The sequence below is a fragment of the Zingiber officinale genome, chromosome 1A (assembly GCF_018446385.1).
Source record: "Zingiber officinale cultivar Zhangliang chromosome 1A, Zo_v1.1, whole genome shotgun sequence".
Taxonomy (NCBI): domain Eukaryota; kingdom Viridiplantae; phylum Streptophyta; class Magnoliopsida; order Zingiberales; family Zingiberaceae; genus Zingiber; species Zingiber officinale.
In genome coordinates this window covers 102,258,240-102,276,665 of record NC_055987.1, presented here as the reverse complement: position 1 = coordinate 102,276,665, position 18,426 = coordinate 102,258,240, and the positions used below count along the sequence as shown (strand labels likewise).

General features: G+C 41.0%; 1 protein-coding gene across 2 annotated transcripts; it reads right to left on the bottom strand.

The window, feature by feature from the left end:
• Positions 1–526: 526 nt before the first annotated feature.
• LOC122027800 (probable hexosyltransferase MUCI70) lies at positions 527–18,275 on the bottom strand. Of its 2 annotated transcripts, XR_006124525.1 has the most exons (8): positions 17,904–18,275; positions 17,347–17,561; positions 15,110–15,286; positions 14,873–15,028; positions 14,365–14,641; positions 14,094–14,302; positions 2,070–8,340; positions 527–1,365 (listed from the first exon to the last, which is right to left on the bottom strand). XR_006124525.1 is itself a non-coding variant. In XM_042586813.1 (6 exons), exons 1-6 carry the CDS (start codon positions 18,229–18,231, stop codon positions 14,064–14,066), a joined length of 1,392 nt encoding a protein of 463 aa, XP_042442747.1. In that variant the 5' UTR covers positions 18,232–18,275; the 3' UTR covers positions 13,736–14,063. The 2 variants fall into 2 exon arrangements, 1 of the variants encoding a protein (XP_042442747.1); XM_042586813.1 differs by lacking the exons at positions 527–1,365; positions 2,070–8,340 and having other exon boundaries at positions 13,736–14,302.
• Positions 18,276–18,426: the final 151 nt, after the last annotated feature.

Below are 18,426 nucleotides of genomic sequence, written 5' to 3'. Positions count from 1 at the left end.
AATTGTTATTTCTCTTGGAGTTCTTGGGTTTTATTGACTTCTTGGATTAAAGAATGAAATAACAAGACAAGTATGAAACTAAATCTAACGCAATGGAAGAAATCCTATCTATCTATCTATTAATCATGAACCCACAACATATTGTCACATTATGCTATGAATTTCATCATTAACAGATCTAAACAAATTAGAAACTAAACAAGAGTAAAATAAGAACAAGACAAGAACAAAAGATCAATTCAATGGATCAAACCACCATTTGTCAGATGATAGAAGATCTATTTAGATTCATGCAACTGAGCAGATAAGAAACCAACAATACTAAACAAGAACAAAACCTAATCAGATTCAGTCAATTACTGAAACAAGAACTTGAATTCAGATGAACAGTAGATGTAATCGATTCAAGAACAACTTACCAAACACTTCAAATCTAGACGCAGAAATTCAACAAGCATACAACAGAATCAAAGGAAAGAAACAGATCTAAGAATTCAGCTAACTCAAGCAATGTAAATCTACAAAATTAAACGGCACAAATCATAAACTTGAACTAGAAATAGAGCAAAACACAACTCAGTAATGGAGATTGGGGAAAGTGATGAACCAAAGTGAGTTGGAGGAACCCCCAAGCACTCACAAATCAGTGAAGAACCGATCAATTCAGACGATCGATTCAGTGTCACAGCAAGAACAAGAAATACAAAGATCATACACAGCAATGGAGAAACCAATGGAAGTAGAAGCAAACACTTCTAACCGATTAGAGCATTCAGATCTTGAAGGTAAACAATCGCCGGCTGGTAAGAGAAGAAATCGGAATCGAACCTCCAGATTACTCTCTTTCCCAGTTTCTTCTTCTTCTCAGAATCGCGGGGAAACGGAAATCAAATCTGGATCAGGTGGTTGAAGTGGCATCGCCGGCTGATGACGAGTAGATGATGACCGGAGGAAGGGATGCCCTTGACCTCACAAGCTCGCCGGTGGTGGAATGGGTCGAAGAAGATCGTCGGAGACTCACCCCTCGCGATTGCTCTTCACGCTCACACTGTAGAAGTTGACGCCAACACTGTAGCTTCTCATCCCTTTAAATCTAATCTCAGTTCTGTGATGGACGGCTGTGATTATTCTGCCTCTGATCCAACGGTGAATCTTGATCTAAACTTGATCCAAAGGTTCAAATCTTCATCAAGGGACCTGATCTACTCTCTCCTAGCTCGGATGGACCAAATCTTCAATGGATGGCTTAGATCTCTCTTAATCTTGAATGGACGATCCAGATTACTCCAGAGCTTGATCTCTTCATTTAAGCTTGGATTCGTGTTCAATCTGGTTTGGTCAACCTCGGATCCATTCCCTTGATGCCTACAAAGAATATAACCAAATATTAGCATCAAATACCACAAATATGATATAATTTGCAATTAGGTCCATAAATGGCTCTAACTCATGAAACATGGTGTAAACATGACTTTAACATATGAGAAGATTAAAATGTATGCCTATATGGATCAAAATGTCATAACAAAATGATAGTTATCAAATTCCCCCACACTTATTCTTGCACGTCCCGTGCAAGCAAACAAAACAAAGGAACACTAAAAACCATCTCCACAATAATTCCCTAGGAATACCTAGAAGATAATAAAAGAAATTTAACTAAAACCATCTAAAGTTCACAAACAATCATGAATTCAACCCAAACAATAATCAGTAAGTATGGTAGTTTCAATCCAATTGAAAAATTAAGCAAATTGCAATCTCTCAAGGTATTCACCTATTCTAGCCCTCACACTCAAACATGCATATTAGTGGAGTTCAACTCAATGCAACTCACAACATTTCACTACCATAAGCTTACTTATTTTCTAATTCTCCACCACTATAAAACATAGCATATATGAATCAAAAGGATTTTATCATCAAGAATTTAAATGGAAGCAAAAAGAATAATGAAAGTGAATGAAAATGGCAAAAGAAAAGTATTTAATGACGAAAATGAGAAGATAAAAGTATTGGAGGAATATACTTGATGAGTTGACCATTTTGATGTAAAAAGAGATGAATACCATTTGTCATTACCACATCAGAGTATCAAGCTAACCTCCTCTTCAATTTGATGGAAAACCAAAATTCTTGATACTCTATCTTCACCTTTGATACATTCTTGATGTGCCATTTCTCAATTTTTTTTCTTCTTTCTTTCACTGTTTTTTTTTCACTTGTTCCATCACTTGAAACTAAAAACAATCTCACAATAATTAATCAATAAGAATCCCCTCCCCACACTTAAACTTGGCCATCTCGGACAATTAAACACTCATGCCATCCAATTACTTAACACCTTTTAACCACTGTTTAACTCCTTTTTAGCTGCAGAATTTGTTCTCTGTTTCAGATCAACAATTGGTAAAGTGCTGCTATTTCAGTAAATGGAATCCGGATTCAATTCCTCATTGCTTCCACAACAATGATAATCATTCTGTTGAATATTTATACTGCAAAGGACTGCACACTTCCAACAATTCAACAATTCAAATCAAGGAAGACAGCTAACATCCAATTCCTTCTCATAACTTTGCAGCTATCAATTTCCTATATGGAACTAAGGTATCACGTGGCACATTACAAAGAAATGTTTTCTGCTATAATCTGTAAATAAATTTGGAATCCTGTAACCTGCTACAATTCAGCAATCAGATGCAGCAATAAACAGGGTTCCAACATCAAATTTCCATAAATCCAGAGTACAACATTTTCAGAATCACAGCTAGGAAATTGTAGGCTTTGAATTATGCAGAAATTGAGCTTCAATAGAAATTTGTCATATTGTCAAGAGCTGTCATTCATTCAATATCTCAGCAGCCACACTAATTCCATAATTCAGTATCAGATTATGGTGCTCAAGTCTGGAATTCTCATGATCTACCAAAGCTTCAACAAATCAAATGTAATCCAGCAGCAACAACTGAACCAGCTGTCCCGTTTACAAAATTATTTCAATTCTGTTGGAAGCTTTCTCAAAATTATTTCCATAAGTAGCATTTTAAAACAATTGTAAAACATCAACTTTATATCCAGCACAGATTTAGCTTCTGGCAGAGTCCAGCAATGTCTTGTAAAAACAAGATCAGAACACTTCCATAACTCTACAAAAGATCATCACAGAATCCATTTCCAAATTATTTCCAAATTGCAACTTAAGATTTCATGAATCCAGCTAGGATTTCTTTGAGTTCCTGACTTTGAAGTCTTAAGTTGAGAACTAACAGCAGAAGCACTTCACTTAGTCAGGATTGAATTAACCTTGCTTCTAATCAGAAAATAGATTATAAATATTAGCTAAGACACCATTGCATTCCTGTTTAAAAACTCAGCTCCTCAATTTGTTCACTACTAGTCATAATCAGCATTTAGAATTGAGCATACTGATCAAAATGATTAGCATAACAAAGCTACTGTGCCACACCAAAATCAGCAAGTAAGCTTGGCAATAAACAAGACCTTGAGGACTTACTGCTCCTACTCATTGCAGACTTGCTGATAGCTCTGCACTGCTCTGCTTAAGTTCTTGTTTTGGCATCAACAAATAGTATACTTAAGAGAGAACATCATTTGCAATGCAACAATTTTGAAAATTAGTTGAAATTAGTCTACATACAGCTTTATTCCTTCAGTTTTCTTACCTCTGTTTGTAGAAAATTCTCAACCTGTTCCTTCTCTGTTTCTGATTTTTTTATTGCTTCATCTCTAAGTTCTGTAATATCACCAATTTAGATGCACAATAAAACATCAGATTCAGCTAAATATCATGAAGGAATAGTCTCAAGGATCCATATTAACAACTTTTGATTTCTGCACTGCAGTTTCCAGTATATTCTTTCAATTCCAGGTGACTTGCTGAGCATTTCGATTAGAATAACAGAAATCCGAGTAAGTCTTTGGCAAACAGATTTCCTTAATGCAATAGCTGTCAAATCCAACTAAGTTATTAAACCAAAAATTCCAGAACCTGATCTGAATAAACAGCATTTCAATGAAACATAAAAGTTTCAGAAAATCAATCCTTGCTGTGTCATACAGATTCTGAAGTGCAACTTCTGCATTATCAGTACAAAATCAGAACTAATGCTAGACCTTCAATTCCAGCAAAAGCTCAGATATTACAGCAATTTGAAAATCAGAAATTCAGCAACTTGCATATCCATAATGTGCAGAAATCACAATATCAACTTGGAAAGTTTTTAGTTAGCACTGACCTTCATATAAGCTCACAGTAGAACTTCAAGGTTCATAACTCAGCAAAATGTAGCATGCAAATCTTGCCATTTCCATATCAAGCTACTCAAAAATGCATAAACAATCAACAACAAATTATAGTCTACTAGCTCTATTGACAAAATTCAGTATTGGTATTATCAGCAAAGCCCAACTTCCAAAATATGGAAATCAGAATGGTTGTCAAGTTCAGATTTCAGTAATGAGGAGGAGATCTCAGCATTTTCATTCTCCACTTGTGGACTTTGTATCAATTTGTCACCATTCATTCCCAAAGGTTTAGAAGACTAATAATGAAAGAATTTCACAACTTGATACACATGCAAACTGAATTCTGTTTCCAACATCATCACCTCACTGTTTAAAGTTTCAAGTGCTGCCCTTGCTTCCAGAAAACCCTTAAGCACTTAACTCCATTATATCTTCCCAAAGACTTCATCTTTGGCTTAAAGTTGAATCTCAACATTAACAAATAGATCCAAACATTCAAAAGCTCTATACATCTCCCCCACGCTTAAAACTTGGTCATCTTGCACAATCTAACTCATCAAGAATTCAACCAACATTCTCAACAGAAACATATCAAGCAAAGATGATCAAAGGTTAAAATGCTAGAGGATGATGTTTCAAGAAAATTATGGAGAAAGAAATGGAAAATATGATGGAATAAAAATGACAAATATCCTTTCTTTTCATGGATACATATGCTATTGTGACTTTAAAAAGAAGCAAAGCAAGTTCTAGAGTTCAATTGCTATGAGTGCATGTCACACAAAGAAAATAATAGAGTGTAGGCTTAAAGTGGTCCTCTCTAGGTATTTTATTGCAATCTACTCAATTAAGCAAGTTGGAATCCACCACCACACTAACCAATATCATGTAAGTAAAGTATTCAATCATGTCCATTGACCTAAAAATTGATGGTCAAACTTAAAAAACTTTTACCATCTTAAAAGTATTACTAGAACAATTTCATGGAGAATTTTATTCAAAATAAAATGCTATGTACTAAAAAGAAATGCAAAATATAGAAGCAAAATGCAACTGTAAAGTATGAAACCAATGAAAAATATAAAGCAAAAAGAGAAGTAAGGAACGAACTCCCCTTTATTCCCGGCGGTTGAAAACGATTTAGAAGTAGGATCCATGCCGGTATTGGAATGGTCTTTCCTGGTGGTTGGAGTCGGTTAAGGTGTAAAATCCACTTTGGAAGTGGAATATTGTGTATTGAGGTCAAAACCTCTCCTCCCACCATATGCTCCTTGAAAATTTGTCCCGGCGGTTGAAGACGGTTCAATTTAAGCATCCACTCCGGTAGCCTATAAAGATGGAAGGTAGACATCCCTCGCAAGCATATAAGGTAAGAAAAAGATGTAACAATATTAGTCCCTTTAAAGCATGTGTCAAGAAATGCATCACATCCAACAAAGTCAATTAATGGTACCTTTATAAAATCTTCTAATGAATTACAAGAAATACTAACCCTGTCATGTTGGAAGGTACCTGGAGGTTCTAAAATGGTAACTGTGACCTCCTCATCATCAGATAATAGCTCAGACTCTGGTTTAGGTGGTGTATCTAAGGGAAGTGATTCTTGGGGCTCTGCTTCCACAGCATAAGTCCCTACACTCTCATCATCAACATCTGGTTCAGGTGATTCTTGGGGTATTGCTTCCATTGTGCAATCCCCTACACATACATCATCATCCACATCAGTACCTGCATCATCAACGACATCTGCAACAACAATATCAGTAGAGCTAGAAATTGTTACAACTACAGAATCATAACAAGAAATATTAGAGGAGTCCTGTGAAGTAATAAAATCAAGATCAGGTCTGTCAAAAACACTACAATTCCTCTGCTCAGGCACCTCTACATCCGTAGGAATAATCTCATCAACTCTTATGGTAACTGGTTGTCCATTTCTAAATTGCTGAGGGTTGGCTGCCATGGTTTCCAAAAGTTTCATAGCTTCATCAGGTGTTTTGTCAATCAAGGGCCCCCCACTAGCTTTATCCACCATGTACAAATCAAACGGTGAAAGCCCATCATAAAAATGTAGGACAAGCAACTGATCACTGATTTGATGTTGAGGACAACTGGAGCAAAGTTCCTTGAATCTTTTCCAATATTCATGCAATGTCTCCTCCTCGAATTGTTGAATACCACGAATCTTTTTCCGCATAGCTATATAATCATTTTGAACTCCCTGTGGGCTTTGATATGCTGGATATGACTCATCAACTTGTCCTTGTGCAACCTCGTACCTGAAACTTGCATAATCCACAGGTGGATAGTACTGATGTTCAGATTGATAGAACCAAGTCTGAGGCTGATAGTACTGACAATATGGATCCATGGCCAAAGAAATTCCTGTTCTTATACTGAAACACTAGCAGATAAGATCAGAAGATACAGGAGCATATAAGATCAAACACATGGATATATGAACATGAAAGCAATTGAAACAAAATTTTTTTCACATTTTTATGTAAAAAGGAAAAGAAACAATCCTAAGGTATCAAACACCGCTACATTCCCCGGCAACGACGCCAATTTTGATAAACCCGATTTTGTCGTGAAATGGGTATCAAAAGAATTAAGTGTCCGAATCCATTCTACACTAATGTAGCATAGAGATAACTCGGGTCGTCTCCCAACGAATGTAGCCAATGCTTAATATTTTTAGGATTGAATTGTTATTTCTCTTGGAGTTTTTGGGTTTTATTGACTTCTTGGATTAAAGAATGAAATAGCAAGACAAGTATGAAACTAAATCTAACGCAATGGAAGAAATCCTATCTATCTATCTATTAATCATGAACCCATAACATATTGTCACATTATGCTATGAATTTCATCATTAACAGATCTAAACAAATTAGAAACTAAACAAGAGTAAAATAAGAACAAGACAAGAACAAAAGATCAATTCAATGGATCAAACCACCATTTGTCAGATGATAGAAGACCTATTTAGATTCATGCAACTGAGTAGATAAGAAACCAACAATACTAAACAAGAACAAAACCTAATCAGATTCAGTCAATTACTGAAACAAGAACTTGAATTCGGATGAACAGTAGATGTAATCGATTCAAGAACAACTTACCAAACACTTCAAATCTAGACGCAGAAATTCAACAAGCATACAACAGAATCAAAGGAAAGAAACAGATCTAAGAATTCAGCTAACTCAAGCAATGTAAATCTACAAAATTAAACGGCACAAATCATAAACTTGAACTAGAAATAGAGCAAAACACAACCCAGTAATGGAGATTGGGGAAAGTGATGAACCAAAGTGAGTTGGAGGAACCCCCAAGCACTCACAAATCAGTGAAGAACCGATCAATTCAGACGATCGATTCAGTGTCACAGCAAGAACAAGAAATACAAAGATCATACACAGCAATAGAGAAACCAATGGAAGTAGAAGCAAACACTTCTAACCGATTAGAGCATTCAGATCTTGAAGGTAAACAATCGCCGGCTGGTAAGAGAAGAAATCGGAATCGAACCTCCAGATTACTCTCTTTCCCAGTTTCTTCTTCTTCTCAGAATCGCGGGGAAACGGAAATCAAATCTGGATTAGGTGGTTGAAGTGGCATCGCCGGCTGATGACGAGTAGATGATGACCGGAGGAAGGGATGCCCTTGACCTCACAAGCTCGCCGGTGGTGGAATGGGTCGAAGAAGATCGTCGGAGACTCACCCCTCGTGATTGCTCTTCACGCTCACACTGTAGAAGTTGACGCCAACACTGTAGCTTCTCATCCCTTTAAATCTAATCTCAGTTCTGTGATGGACGGCTGTGATTATTCTGCCTCTGATCCAACGGTGAATCTTGATCTAAATTTGATCCAAAGGTTCAAATCTTCATCAAGGGACCTGATCTACTCTCTCCTAGCTCGGATGGACCAAATCTTCAATGGATGGCTTAGATCTCTCTTAATCTTGAATGGACGATCCAGATTACTCCAGAGCTTGATCTCTTCATTTAAGCTTGGATTCGTGTTCAATCTGGTTTGGTCAACCTCGGATCCATTCCCTTGATGCCTACAAAGAATATAACCAAATATTAGCATCAAATACCACAAATATGATATAATTTGCAATTAGGTCCATAAATGGCTCTAACTCATGAAACATGGTGTAAACATGACTTTAACATATGAGAAGATTAAAATGTATGCCTATATGGATCAAAATATCATAACAAAATGATAGTTATCACAGGACTGAAATGAAAAATGAAAGGTTACCCAAATACTTGTCGAGCGGCGACGTTAAACCTATGTCTCCATCGACTGTCGAGCGGTGACCTTAAACCTCGGTCTTCACCAAATTGTCGAGCGGCGATGTTAAACCCATGTCTCCATCGACGGTCGAGCGGCGACCTTCAACCCTAGTTTTCACCAAATTGTCGAGCGACGACGTTAAACTCATGTCTCCATCGACGGTCGAGCGTCGACCTTAAACCCCAGTCTTCACTAAATCATCGAGTGGCGACGTTAAACCCATGTCTCCATCGACGGTCGAGCGGCGACCGTAAACCCCAGTCTTCACCAAATCGTCGAGCGGCAACGTTAAACCCATGACTCCATCGACGGTCGAGCGGCGACCTGAAACCCCGATTTGCACCAAATCGTCGAGCGACGACATTAAACCCATGTCTCCATTGGCGGTCGAACGATGATCTTAAACTCCTGCCTTAAAAGATCGTCTAGCGGAGACGTTAAAACTCAGAGTCGAGCGGCGACTATAAACTCCGGAGGTACGATCCTAGCGAATCTTTCAATAGTAAAAGTATGGTCGTAACAGCCGATCAGAACTATACAACCAAGTACTAGCAAAAAAGATAGCATGTGAGGAAAAAGCATAAAAAGATTTCATTGATGATAGGTTAAACACTGCCGAACATCAGGAGTACATTCAAAGTTTACAAAAAATATGCTCTCTACAAGCCCCTCGCTCACTCAATATAATCAAATGCTTCGTCGGGAATGGACTCGAGGAGTTGGATGCGGTTGACGTCCTTGTTGGACAGAGCTGCAGAAATATGGTCGTTCGCCTTAAGCTGGATGAGCGTAGCGTCGATGGCCAGGTCGAACGAGTGGACAATCTGGTTGGTCGCCTTCTCCAAGAATTGGTCTGAGCGGAGGTATTGTTGCTTCAGGGCCGTGAAGCGACCTGACTCGGCCTCCTGATAGGCAATCAGAGCAGCATGGGAGGCCTCCAGCTCCTCTTCGAGGCGCTTCACTTGGTCTTTAAGTTCAGCCTCTTTAGCCGAGCGGCTCTCTCGCTCGGTAGTTAGCAGGCCCTCCGTGTTCTTCAGCTTCTCGGCCAACTGCCAAGCATCCTGGTTTTTTTGCTTCAGGTCGGCGATGAATCATTGTTTCCTTTTGGAAGCCAGCTCGAGTTTATGATCGTATGTCTTCAATTGCGCCTTGATTTGGCCCATCCTACTGGCCTGTTCGGCCGACTTCTGCTGCTCCTCCACAAGAAGTTGTTGAGCCTATTTTAGGTCGGCCTGCAGGCAGGTGGCCGGAGGCCCTTGGGAGGAGGAAGCTCCGGAAATCTTGAGCTTCTTCAGCTCGTCCTCCACCCGAGCCAATCGCTAGCACATGACGATATTCTCCACCCAGAATTACAAGCAAGAATTAGTGCCGATCGGAGGTAAATCAGGAGTTGATAGTTGAAAATACTAACCCTGGTGGACATCTCTAGGTGATTATCGACCAATGCGCCAGGGGGCTTCACTGCTGCTCGTGCCCTTGCTTCCTCCCAGATGCGGGCGAGCTGACCACGAATGTAAACTTGATGCTGGGGAGAGCTGGGATGGTCGCCCCGTGCCAGAAGGTCCTCTGTCGGCAAGCGGAGCGTAGCAGTGATGGATTGTCACCCGCTCTGTGCCGATTGAGGGGAGGCCAATGGGCTGGAAGCTTGAGCAAGAGGGACCGGCAGAATAGCGGACCGTGTCACCTTCCGCCTAGCTGGCGGCAAGGAAGTGATCGGCTGAACGACGAGCAGCTCTAACAGCTCAACCAAAGATGGAGTCCACTCGGAGGAAGTGGCTTCCACTGTTACAGGAGCAGCTAGAGACGGGGTGCCCCCCTGTAGAGGCTTGGACGATCGAGGTGGCGGAATGGGAAGGTGCGCCCATTCGGCGTCTCTTGTGGGAGAGCGATACTTCATCGCCCAAGGACCCTGAACCCTCAGCAGGGATGACGGGTGGTGCTTCTCGGACCGATCCTGGGTCGGTCGCCCCTCCTGCGCTAGGCATCCGCTCGGCGGTCTCGTCGCCCGCAGTTGTTGTTTCCCCGACTGTGCCCTCCTGTGAGCCGACAGGGGTCAGGCTGAGTCGTTCCATCTCCTTGGCCGCGGCTGCTTCAATCTCAGCCTGTTTGGCCTTCATTACCTGGCTGCCCGAGCGCGCATCATGATGTCGGCTGCAAAAGAAGAAAGGAATCAGTTAGACTTAAGGGAAGAGGATTGAGAAATTTCATACCTAGGCTGCTCGGAAGCTTCTTAGGATCGGACTTAGCCCAAACACGTACATCACACCCTCTGGCAACAGCTTGTGAATGTCGAACTTCAGGGCGGCCAACATATTAGCAGCGTGGAGGTAATCCGGCCGGGTCTTGTATTTCTTCATATCAGGTTGAGTAGGGAGCTCGACCTACCACTTGGTCCGGAAGCAGGGCCGCTCGGGAAGTCTCAAATAGAAGAAATACTCCTTTCAGTGTTTGTTGGAGGAGGGAATCTTGTCGAAGAAGACCAGGCCGATGCGAGATTGTAACAGGTAAGTGCCTAACTTGGACTGTTTGGGGTAATAAAAGTAATGGAAGACCTGAGAGGTCAATGGAATGTTGTGCACTCGGAACAACACTACTGCGCCGCACAATAGGCAGAAGGAGTTAGGGATGATCTGGGCGAGCGGGACGCAGAAGTAGTTGCAGATCTCGGTTATGAAGGGGTGGATGGGAAATCGAAGACCGACCATGAACTGATCTCGAAAGAAACAAACTGTGCCGATCGACAGGTCATTGGGCCGATCGAACGGGGAGGCTAAAATTATTTAATGGTCAGAGGGGATGTCGTAGACGTTTATGAGATTCGCGGCATCGCTCGCGTCGAACCGAGTCTCCATGGTAGTGTACTAAAGACCGGGAGCGAGGTCGAACGGCTGCGAGGAGCTTGCCATTGTCAGGAAATGAAAAGGAAGAAGGTTTGATGGAGAAGATGATCGAGAAAAACCAGGCGGACACGGGAAACAGGAAAGCTATGGAAACTACACACAAATGGAGAGATTGGGAAAGGTCGAAAGGCTTACAAAGAGAAAGGCCGCTGAAGGAGGAAGCCGAGAGTTGCCAGAACGCTGGAAGCAAGCAAAATCGTCAGAGCAAACTGTCGAAGAGAAGAAAGAGAACGCAGGGGAAGAAATGGTGATGCTAAGGATTTATAAAGATGGGCGTGACCGATCGGAGCCTTTCGATCTAGGGCACGAGACTTGGAGCGCATATCCGGTCGTTGAATTCGAACAGTCAAACGTCATATCACCAGCTGTCACCTCGGACGTGCGGCGCCTGCACCGGTGACACGTGGCATCCTCCCACAAGGCAGCATTTAATGGGTGTGGGCATGTGCTCGACCTTAATGGAGGTGATTTGCACGTATTCTGAGGAGATTTGGGCAGTGCCAGCATTGACCGCCCGGCTCACACCCCTTCGGAGGTGATAAGGAAAAATCCAAGTGTAAAGGCTCAAAGCGCCGATCAGCCGAGAAAGACCAATCCTACACGGGGCGATCGGGATCCAATCGGCTCATTGGCTGATCAACCAATTGGTCACCAGACTACTTGTTCAGTCAGTCGGACTTGCAGCCTCCTTCGACTAGACTTGAGGGGGAGACACGTGATCCGGTGGTAAGGTAGGGTCCGCCTTGCAGGTGGTCAAAGCGGTCAATGTTAGGCGGGCGTCCGATCGGGCGAACTACCTTCCTGCTCAGCAGATAGAGTAATCGGTCTAACACTTCGACAGCTCGGTCAGACACCGAGCTTCCGACGCTCATGAAGCTCAACCAGGGAGGCATGAAGGCCGAGCGACCGTTCGTGCATCCCGTTCAGCCGAACAATGGATGTAGCATCGACCCGGCAGACAAGACTCCCTCGCCAGCCGGGGGAAGCCAACCAATAGAGCATTGGCCGAGCGGACGCTTGGCTCGGCCGTTGCATCGCCTAGACAGCAGACTGGCCGAGCGATTCTCCCGCTCGTCAATAACAAACAAAGGGAGCAGTTGACAATATCTTCCTAGGGATGAGTGTCATCGATAGACGGCATGATCGCGCGGCATGGTCAAGCACAGAATCGTACGGTGGAAGCTTCCACTGTCATGTCAGGGATATGCTCGGGCTGTTAAGGTATAACGCCAAATACGCTTTTCTGACACGACCTTTCCAGGTATGCTTTGGGAATCATGCATATCTCGGAAAGCGTGCGTGCGCCTCTTGAGAACTATATATAAGAAGCCCCAAAGTTTCATCGGAGGTATGCTTTGATCACTGTAGCTACAGTTACGCTGCTCCTTTCTTCTCTAATTCATTCTTCATTCACCTACTGTCGTTGATTGACTTGAGCGTCGGAGGATCATCGTCGGGGAACCCCTCCCTGATTCGGCACTACCGACTTATGGTTGCAGGCTCAGCTCATCGAAGGTTCACGTCATCTTCGGTCGACATCCAATCAACGTGAGCGCCATCTACCCAACATCCGTCTACTCGCTCTCGGACAGGATCAATAATGATAGTGATAATTTATTTGATGTGAGGATCATTAAAAATTAAATTAAAGTTTCATATTAAAAATATAAAAAAAATCATGGGTTAAAAAGAACAAATATCTATGAGACTTTTTTATAAACTATAAACAGTGAATAATATTATTATTACGAAGCTTTGTGATTTTTTTTGGCTACCGTGAATGGCTTGTAAAGTAGAAAAGTGTCTACTTATTTTGATAGATTCACTCAAGTACGAAAGAGAAAGACGAAATTAATAAAAAAGATTAATTATCCTTATCTTCATTAATTGTTAATTGCCGGATTATTATCAAGAGTTGTAGACTTTTAGACTAATACTAGACAAACTTTGACAAATTGATGAATCTTCCTTGCATCGCGGTCGAACCATGATCATTAGAAGGTTAGGGACGCAAAGTTGCTCTCATTCTCTCTCTGCTTTCTCCGAGTAAACATAGAATTACATATGAGATATGGTAGATTATACCTAACAACACCTATATTATTCTAACAGTGCATACAAGACTTGGAATATCTAAAAATATTATATTTACTACAGAAATAATTTTAACCCTAGGAGCCATGTATGACGGAAGCTCCGTGCACCAGACTCTTTTTTTAATCATCATACAAAAAAATATGAGAAAACACTATCTATATGCAACAACAATATTAAATGATTTTTAAAATACATTACAAAAAGTATAAAAATTAATAAGGATTTATTGAATACCTATATTACAAAATTCTCATCACTAGGTAGATTTCAAATCCTACACAGAATCACTAGGCAGGTAAAATGGAAGAATAAACAAACTCAGAACTAATCACTCAAGAACTGCTGGGATTACTATCATTCACTAAAACAAATGAACTAATGATCACTATATTTGGATTGCCCAAATCATCACTTCAATATCAGTGAAGAAGTTAATCCAAAACGAATTAGATGTGTGTTTGGTGAGTATTTAAGCATCGAAGGGTTAACTGGTTTGCTTTACAAGAGGCTTCACCTTGCGGGTATGCCCCATACTGTTCACGAGATCTTTTCTGGTGCATACAGGAAACATATTTACTCGAGGGATCTTTAGACGTCGGAGAACATATGGGAAGCTCAGTTGATCTCTTGAAGTGAATCGAACGACCTCATTGAACCAGAGACACATGAAAATATTTGTCGATGGAGTGTGCTCCCTCACTATCACAGATGCTTCAGCTAGAGCTGCAAAGTGATAATACTATCAGTGATCAGCCCTCAATTGTAGTTAAGACTAAGATACTGACCTTTCTTTCCATTCAGCCTCTTCTCGTCGGGAATACCATCTTGTCTATACTGATGTAGTTGAATTTCGACTTCTTCTGGTGTGGCTTTGTGTTTCTTAATAACAGCCTTTGCTTCGTCATAGAGGCTGCTCCGAGCTCCATGCTCAGAAATGGCAAGCACAGAATTAGTACGCCAAAGTAGAGCTTCAAGTACACCAATTGGATCCCTTCGAAACTGAGACTTTGAGTCGACCCAAATTGAAAACCTTGCGTTAGGGAAAAGTCGATGGCTCAACATCTGAAACAAACAAGAGGTGATTGACATACAAATTCCACAAATGACATGCAAATTGAAAACCTTGAGTTAGGGAAAAGTTGATGGCTCAGCATCTGAAGCAAACAAGGGGTGATTAACATAGAGATCCCATAAATCACATGAAAATGCAGTAAATTCTCAGACAAAATAATATTTGCCTAAACTGACCGGTGAAAAGTGAATTCTCTATGAATTATGATGACTTAGAAATACCTTGGGTATTTTCCCATTCAATCGTTGATCTGAAAAAGGAAGATCCTTGACAACCACAATGCGCCATTTCCCAATGAATTGGTCTTCACCAATTACTTTCCCATTCTTTTTCTGGGATGAAAGAGTAACTTCATCCCAGAATGCCACATAGCAAACCTGCATGTGAAGTAGATTGATGATTGATTCCATGAATGATGTAAAATTGTTCTGTGTAAGAAACACCTTGGCAGCCCAAACCTTATTTAGTGATGCATATGTCATTCCAATAGGTTGGTACAGATCATCCCCTCCACCAAATGCACATGTTGAAACTGCCACTTTGCAGGTTTTCAGATAATCTTTGTCAGCATCAGGAATTTTAAATCCTCCTCTTTCACTGTAAAACCCACAATGCACAGCAGCAGTTTCATTAACCTGAAATGAGGATGTGCCAAAATTAAATATAACATATAAGACAGCCACTGCTCATCCAAAGATATTTCTCAGGTTATCTGCTCTCATTTCAAGTTTAATAGAGTTCCAGAGAGGCAAGCTATCTTAGTTGGCACTTTCTAAATGAGTAGATAGAATAAGACATAATGTTGCTGATATAAGATTGTGAGAAGGATTACTGTGTGTTTATTATGCACACTCATGAACTAGTGAAATGACTCATAAGGACAGATTTTCTTGCAAGTCACAAATAAACCTATCTAAAGGCTAACAAACTTGCCACTTACAAGCTCATGAGCAGCATTAACTATGAGATTATCAACAAGCTTGCATATAGACTCATGAATGAGCTAATTTTAAGCTTGATGTGACCTTGTGATCAATCAAATGCTTATGCTATAGCTTAAGTTGGCTAGTGCGGAGTAGAGTTGCTATCATAGGGCAAGGATTCAAATCTCGGCAAAGTCGAGGAAAAAAGCTCTCCTCCGCACTGGCTAACTACAACTTCCCGATTTACCTCCATGGTCGTGGGGCCGACTGTGTGGGGCCGACCGTGTAGCGGATTCCACCTTTTGCTACCATATAGCTTGTAAGATAAGTTAATGTTTCATAACTATTACCATCATCAAATCATGTTTGTCCCAATTATTTGGGGTTGATTCCATGAATCTTGTCTCTTCATTAAGTCCAATGCAAGGTTAGACTACTAATAATCAATTTTTTAATTAAATTTCACTAATAATTTCTTTGATCTCTCTCTATCCCATATTAGTTTTGCTCTGATAAAATATAGAATCTTTTGATTATCTTTGAAGATATGCATACCACCTCAACCTTTTTTCTATCATTTTATCACTAATTGGAACAACACTGAATTGCAACTTAATATTGATTGCAGCTCACGACCTCAAAGGCCAACACGGTTTGGAGAGATGGTTCGGGTAGATTCATAAACACCACTTGCAGCAAAAGGCGAAACCCTCACCCCCAGGGCCTCCATCGACTGGACCCACGGTCATTATGAGGGAGGTAAATCGCAGCACTCGAGCTAACATGGGACGGACCGGGTGGGATACAGGGATAGGGGATTTATTCCCCCGTTGCCACTGAGTTTCGACCCGGTGGCCTCCTTGCAGCAACTTCCGCCCCATGCCATCTCGGATGACCCATTGACAGAACATGCATCACCATGGAGGCCCTTGGGACATCACGCCATATCACTAAACCAGGGCCAACATAACATCAACCCTGCGACAATTCAGTTGATGTCACACCTAGGATGCGTGACAAACCTAACGATATGGCCACATGAGTTCCAAGGCCAGTAAATACAAACCCAAGGAATAGTGTAAGGGAGGATGGCAATAGAGAGAGAGAGAGAGAGAGAGAGGTTCCATCATGACTGAAATTTCACCATTGGAATTCACCTTGGTTGACCACTTGACCACTCAGTTCTTAATTCCTACCTAGACTCCACACCTCAATAATCCACATTAGTCATTCACCTCAGCCTCACTCTTTGCTGATTTCCTCCAGTTTGATCATATAGAATACCTGCTCCAACGTTCCGTTGGAAGGTTCAAAACATTTGTGGGTTGACCTAAACAAATATTAATATTTTTTAAATTTTATGCTTTTTAGTAACTACACTCTAAATGTGTTTGATATCAAAAATGAGAAAGATTTTAGGCTATAAACTATGTTTGCCAGATTCTAATATAAATTGAGTTTTTTCAGCTCATTTAAATACCTAAATAAGCATAAATCATTAAGCTACCTAAGCAAAACTAGCAAATGTTTTAGCTCTGTAAAATTTAGAAAATCCAAGCTAGAGATCCCTTTGTAGTTGAATCATGCTGAGAGATTGAAGGAAGAACACCACTTGGTTCAACTTGGTTGTAGCCCTAAGTTTATGGATAGTTGATAGTTCATTAATACGTTAACATGTAATCAAATAACCTCTCACATAATACAAAAAAACAGGGAATGGCTACTGGAAGTATAATTAAGCACTGAAAAATGATAAAGGAGCAGAATAAGACCTTGAAACTTTGTTCTCTTTCACCAAGTGTTGGATATCCAGTAAACAAATTAAACCTTGTAGTTTCTGTTTTCGGCAGAAATGTACCATTGCCTTCAACATGGTGTTCACCAGTCTCTACTTTGTATAGCACACTCTTGGCAGGGAAATCAGCTTCTGCAGATGCTGGAAACTCTAATTTTTCTATCTGCTCTGCATTAAGGATTTTAAGGCAGGCTGCCAAATCAAGAGAACGAATATTAGTGAAAGATCTAAATTTGACTCATTTTTATACTAAACAACTCGTAGCTAACACTAATCTAAGATTTCCAAACATGCATTAAAGGATTAGAACATAATGATTATAGTGAAACATGCATTTCAATGGATGAACTACATGCTAACCAGAAATGTTATTCGTTGATTCTTCCACATTGCATTGAGCTTTTGTCAATTTCTGGTTCATTAAGAGATCAAATTTTTCATCAAGAAAATTTCCCAAATGGAATGATAACCAAGAAAGATATACAAAGCTCCGAATTTTATCATGAAAAGAGAAGAGATTTCAAGATAGCATACGCTCTCTAACGCCGTGAACGACTCTGGTCATCCGATCGAGTCGATTTAGGTTCCGCGGCGACTCCTCCTCCTTGGAGGAAGCGCTCAGATTGGGTCGGTCATCGTCGGGAAGCTTCCTCCCCACTCTCGAGATCTCGAAGAGAAGAATAATGACTGGGATGAACAACAACACCGGCCACCATCGAATCGCGGCCCTCGCCGCCCGAGGGAGGATCTCGCGCCGCCCTCCAGGCCACGTCTTCTTGCGCCTATGGCGAGGGCGAACTCGCGTCCTCCCCACGACATCGCCGTCGTCCTCGGAGATGGAGACGGAGACGCTGTTCAACATCGAAGAAGCAGTCCGTCCAACGAGGATCCTGAGACGCTGAAATAACGGTGTTAATAAACCGGTTTATATCATTGTCACAGTTTTGTGCTTAATATATATATATAACGACCGTTTAGCAAATAGTGAATTCCAATTTCGGATCCATCTCACAGCGTAAATAACGGTATTAATGAAACCGGTTTATATCATTGCCGC

Bases quoted from the DNA above. Each gene is read 5' to 3' on its own strand.
- LOC122027800 (XM_042586813.1), bottom strand. From the start codon at position 18,231: ATGTTGAACAGCGTCTCCGTCTCCATCTCCGAGGACGACGGCGATGTC. The intron at 17,562-17,903 runs GTATGCTATCTT...TTGATTTGGCAG, and splicing joins CGTTCACGGCGTTAGAGAGC to CCTGCCTTAAAATCCTTAAT. The intron at 14,642-14,872 runs GTATTTCTAAGT...TGTTTGTTTCAG, and splicing joins TGAATGGGAAAATACCCAAG to ATGTTGAGCCATCGACTTTT.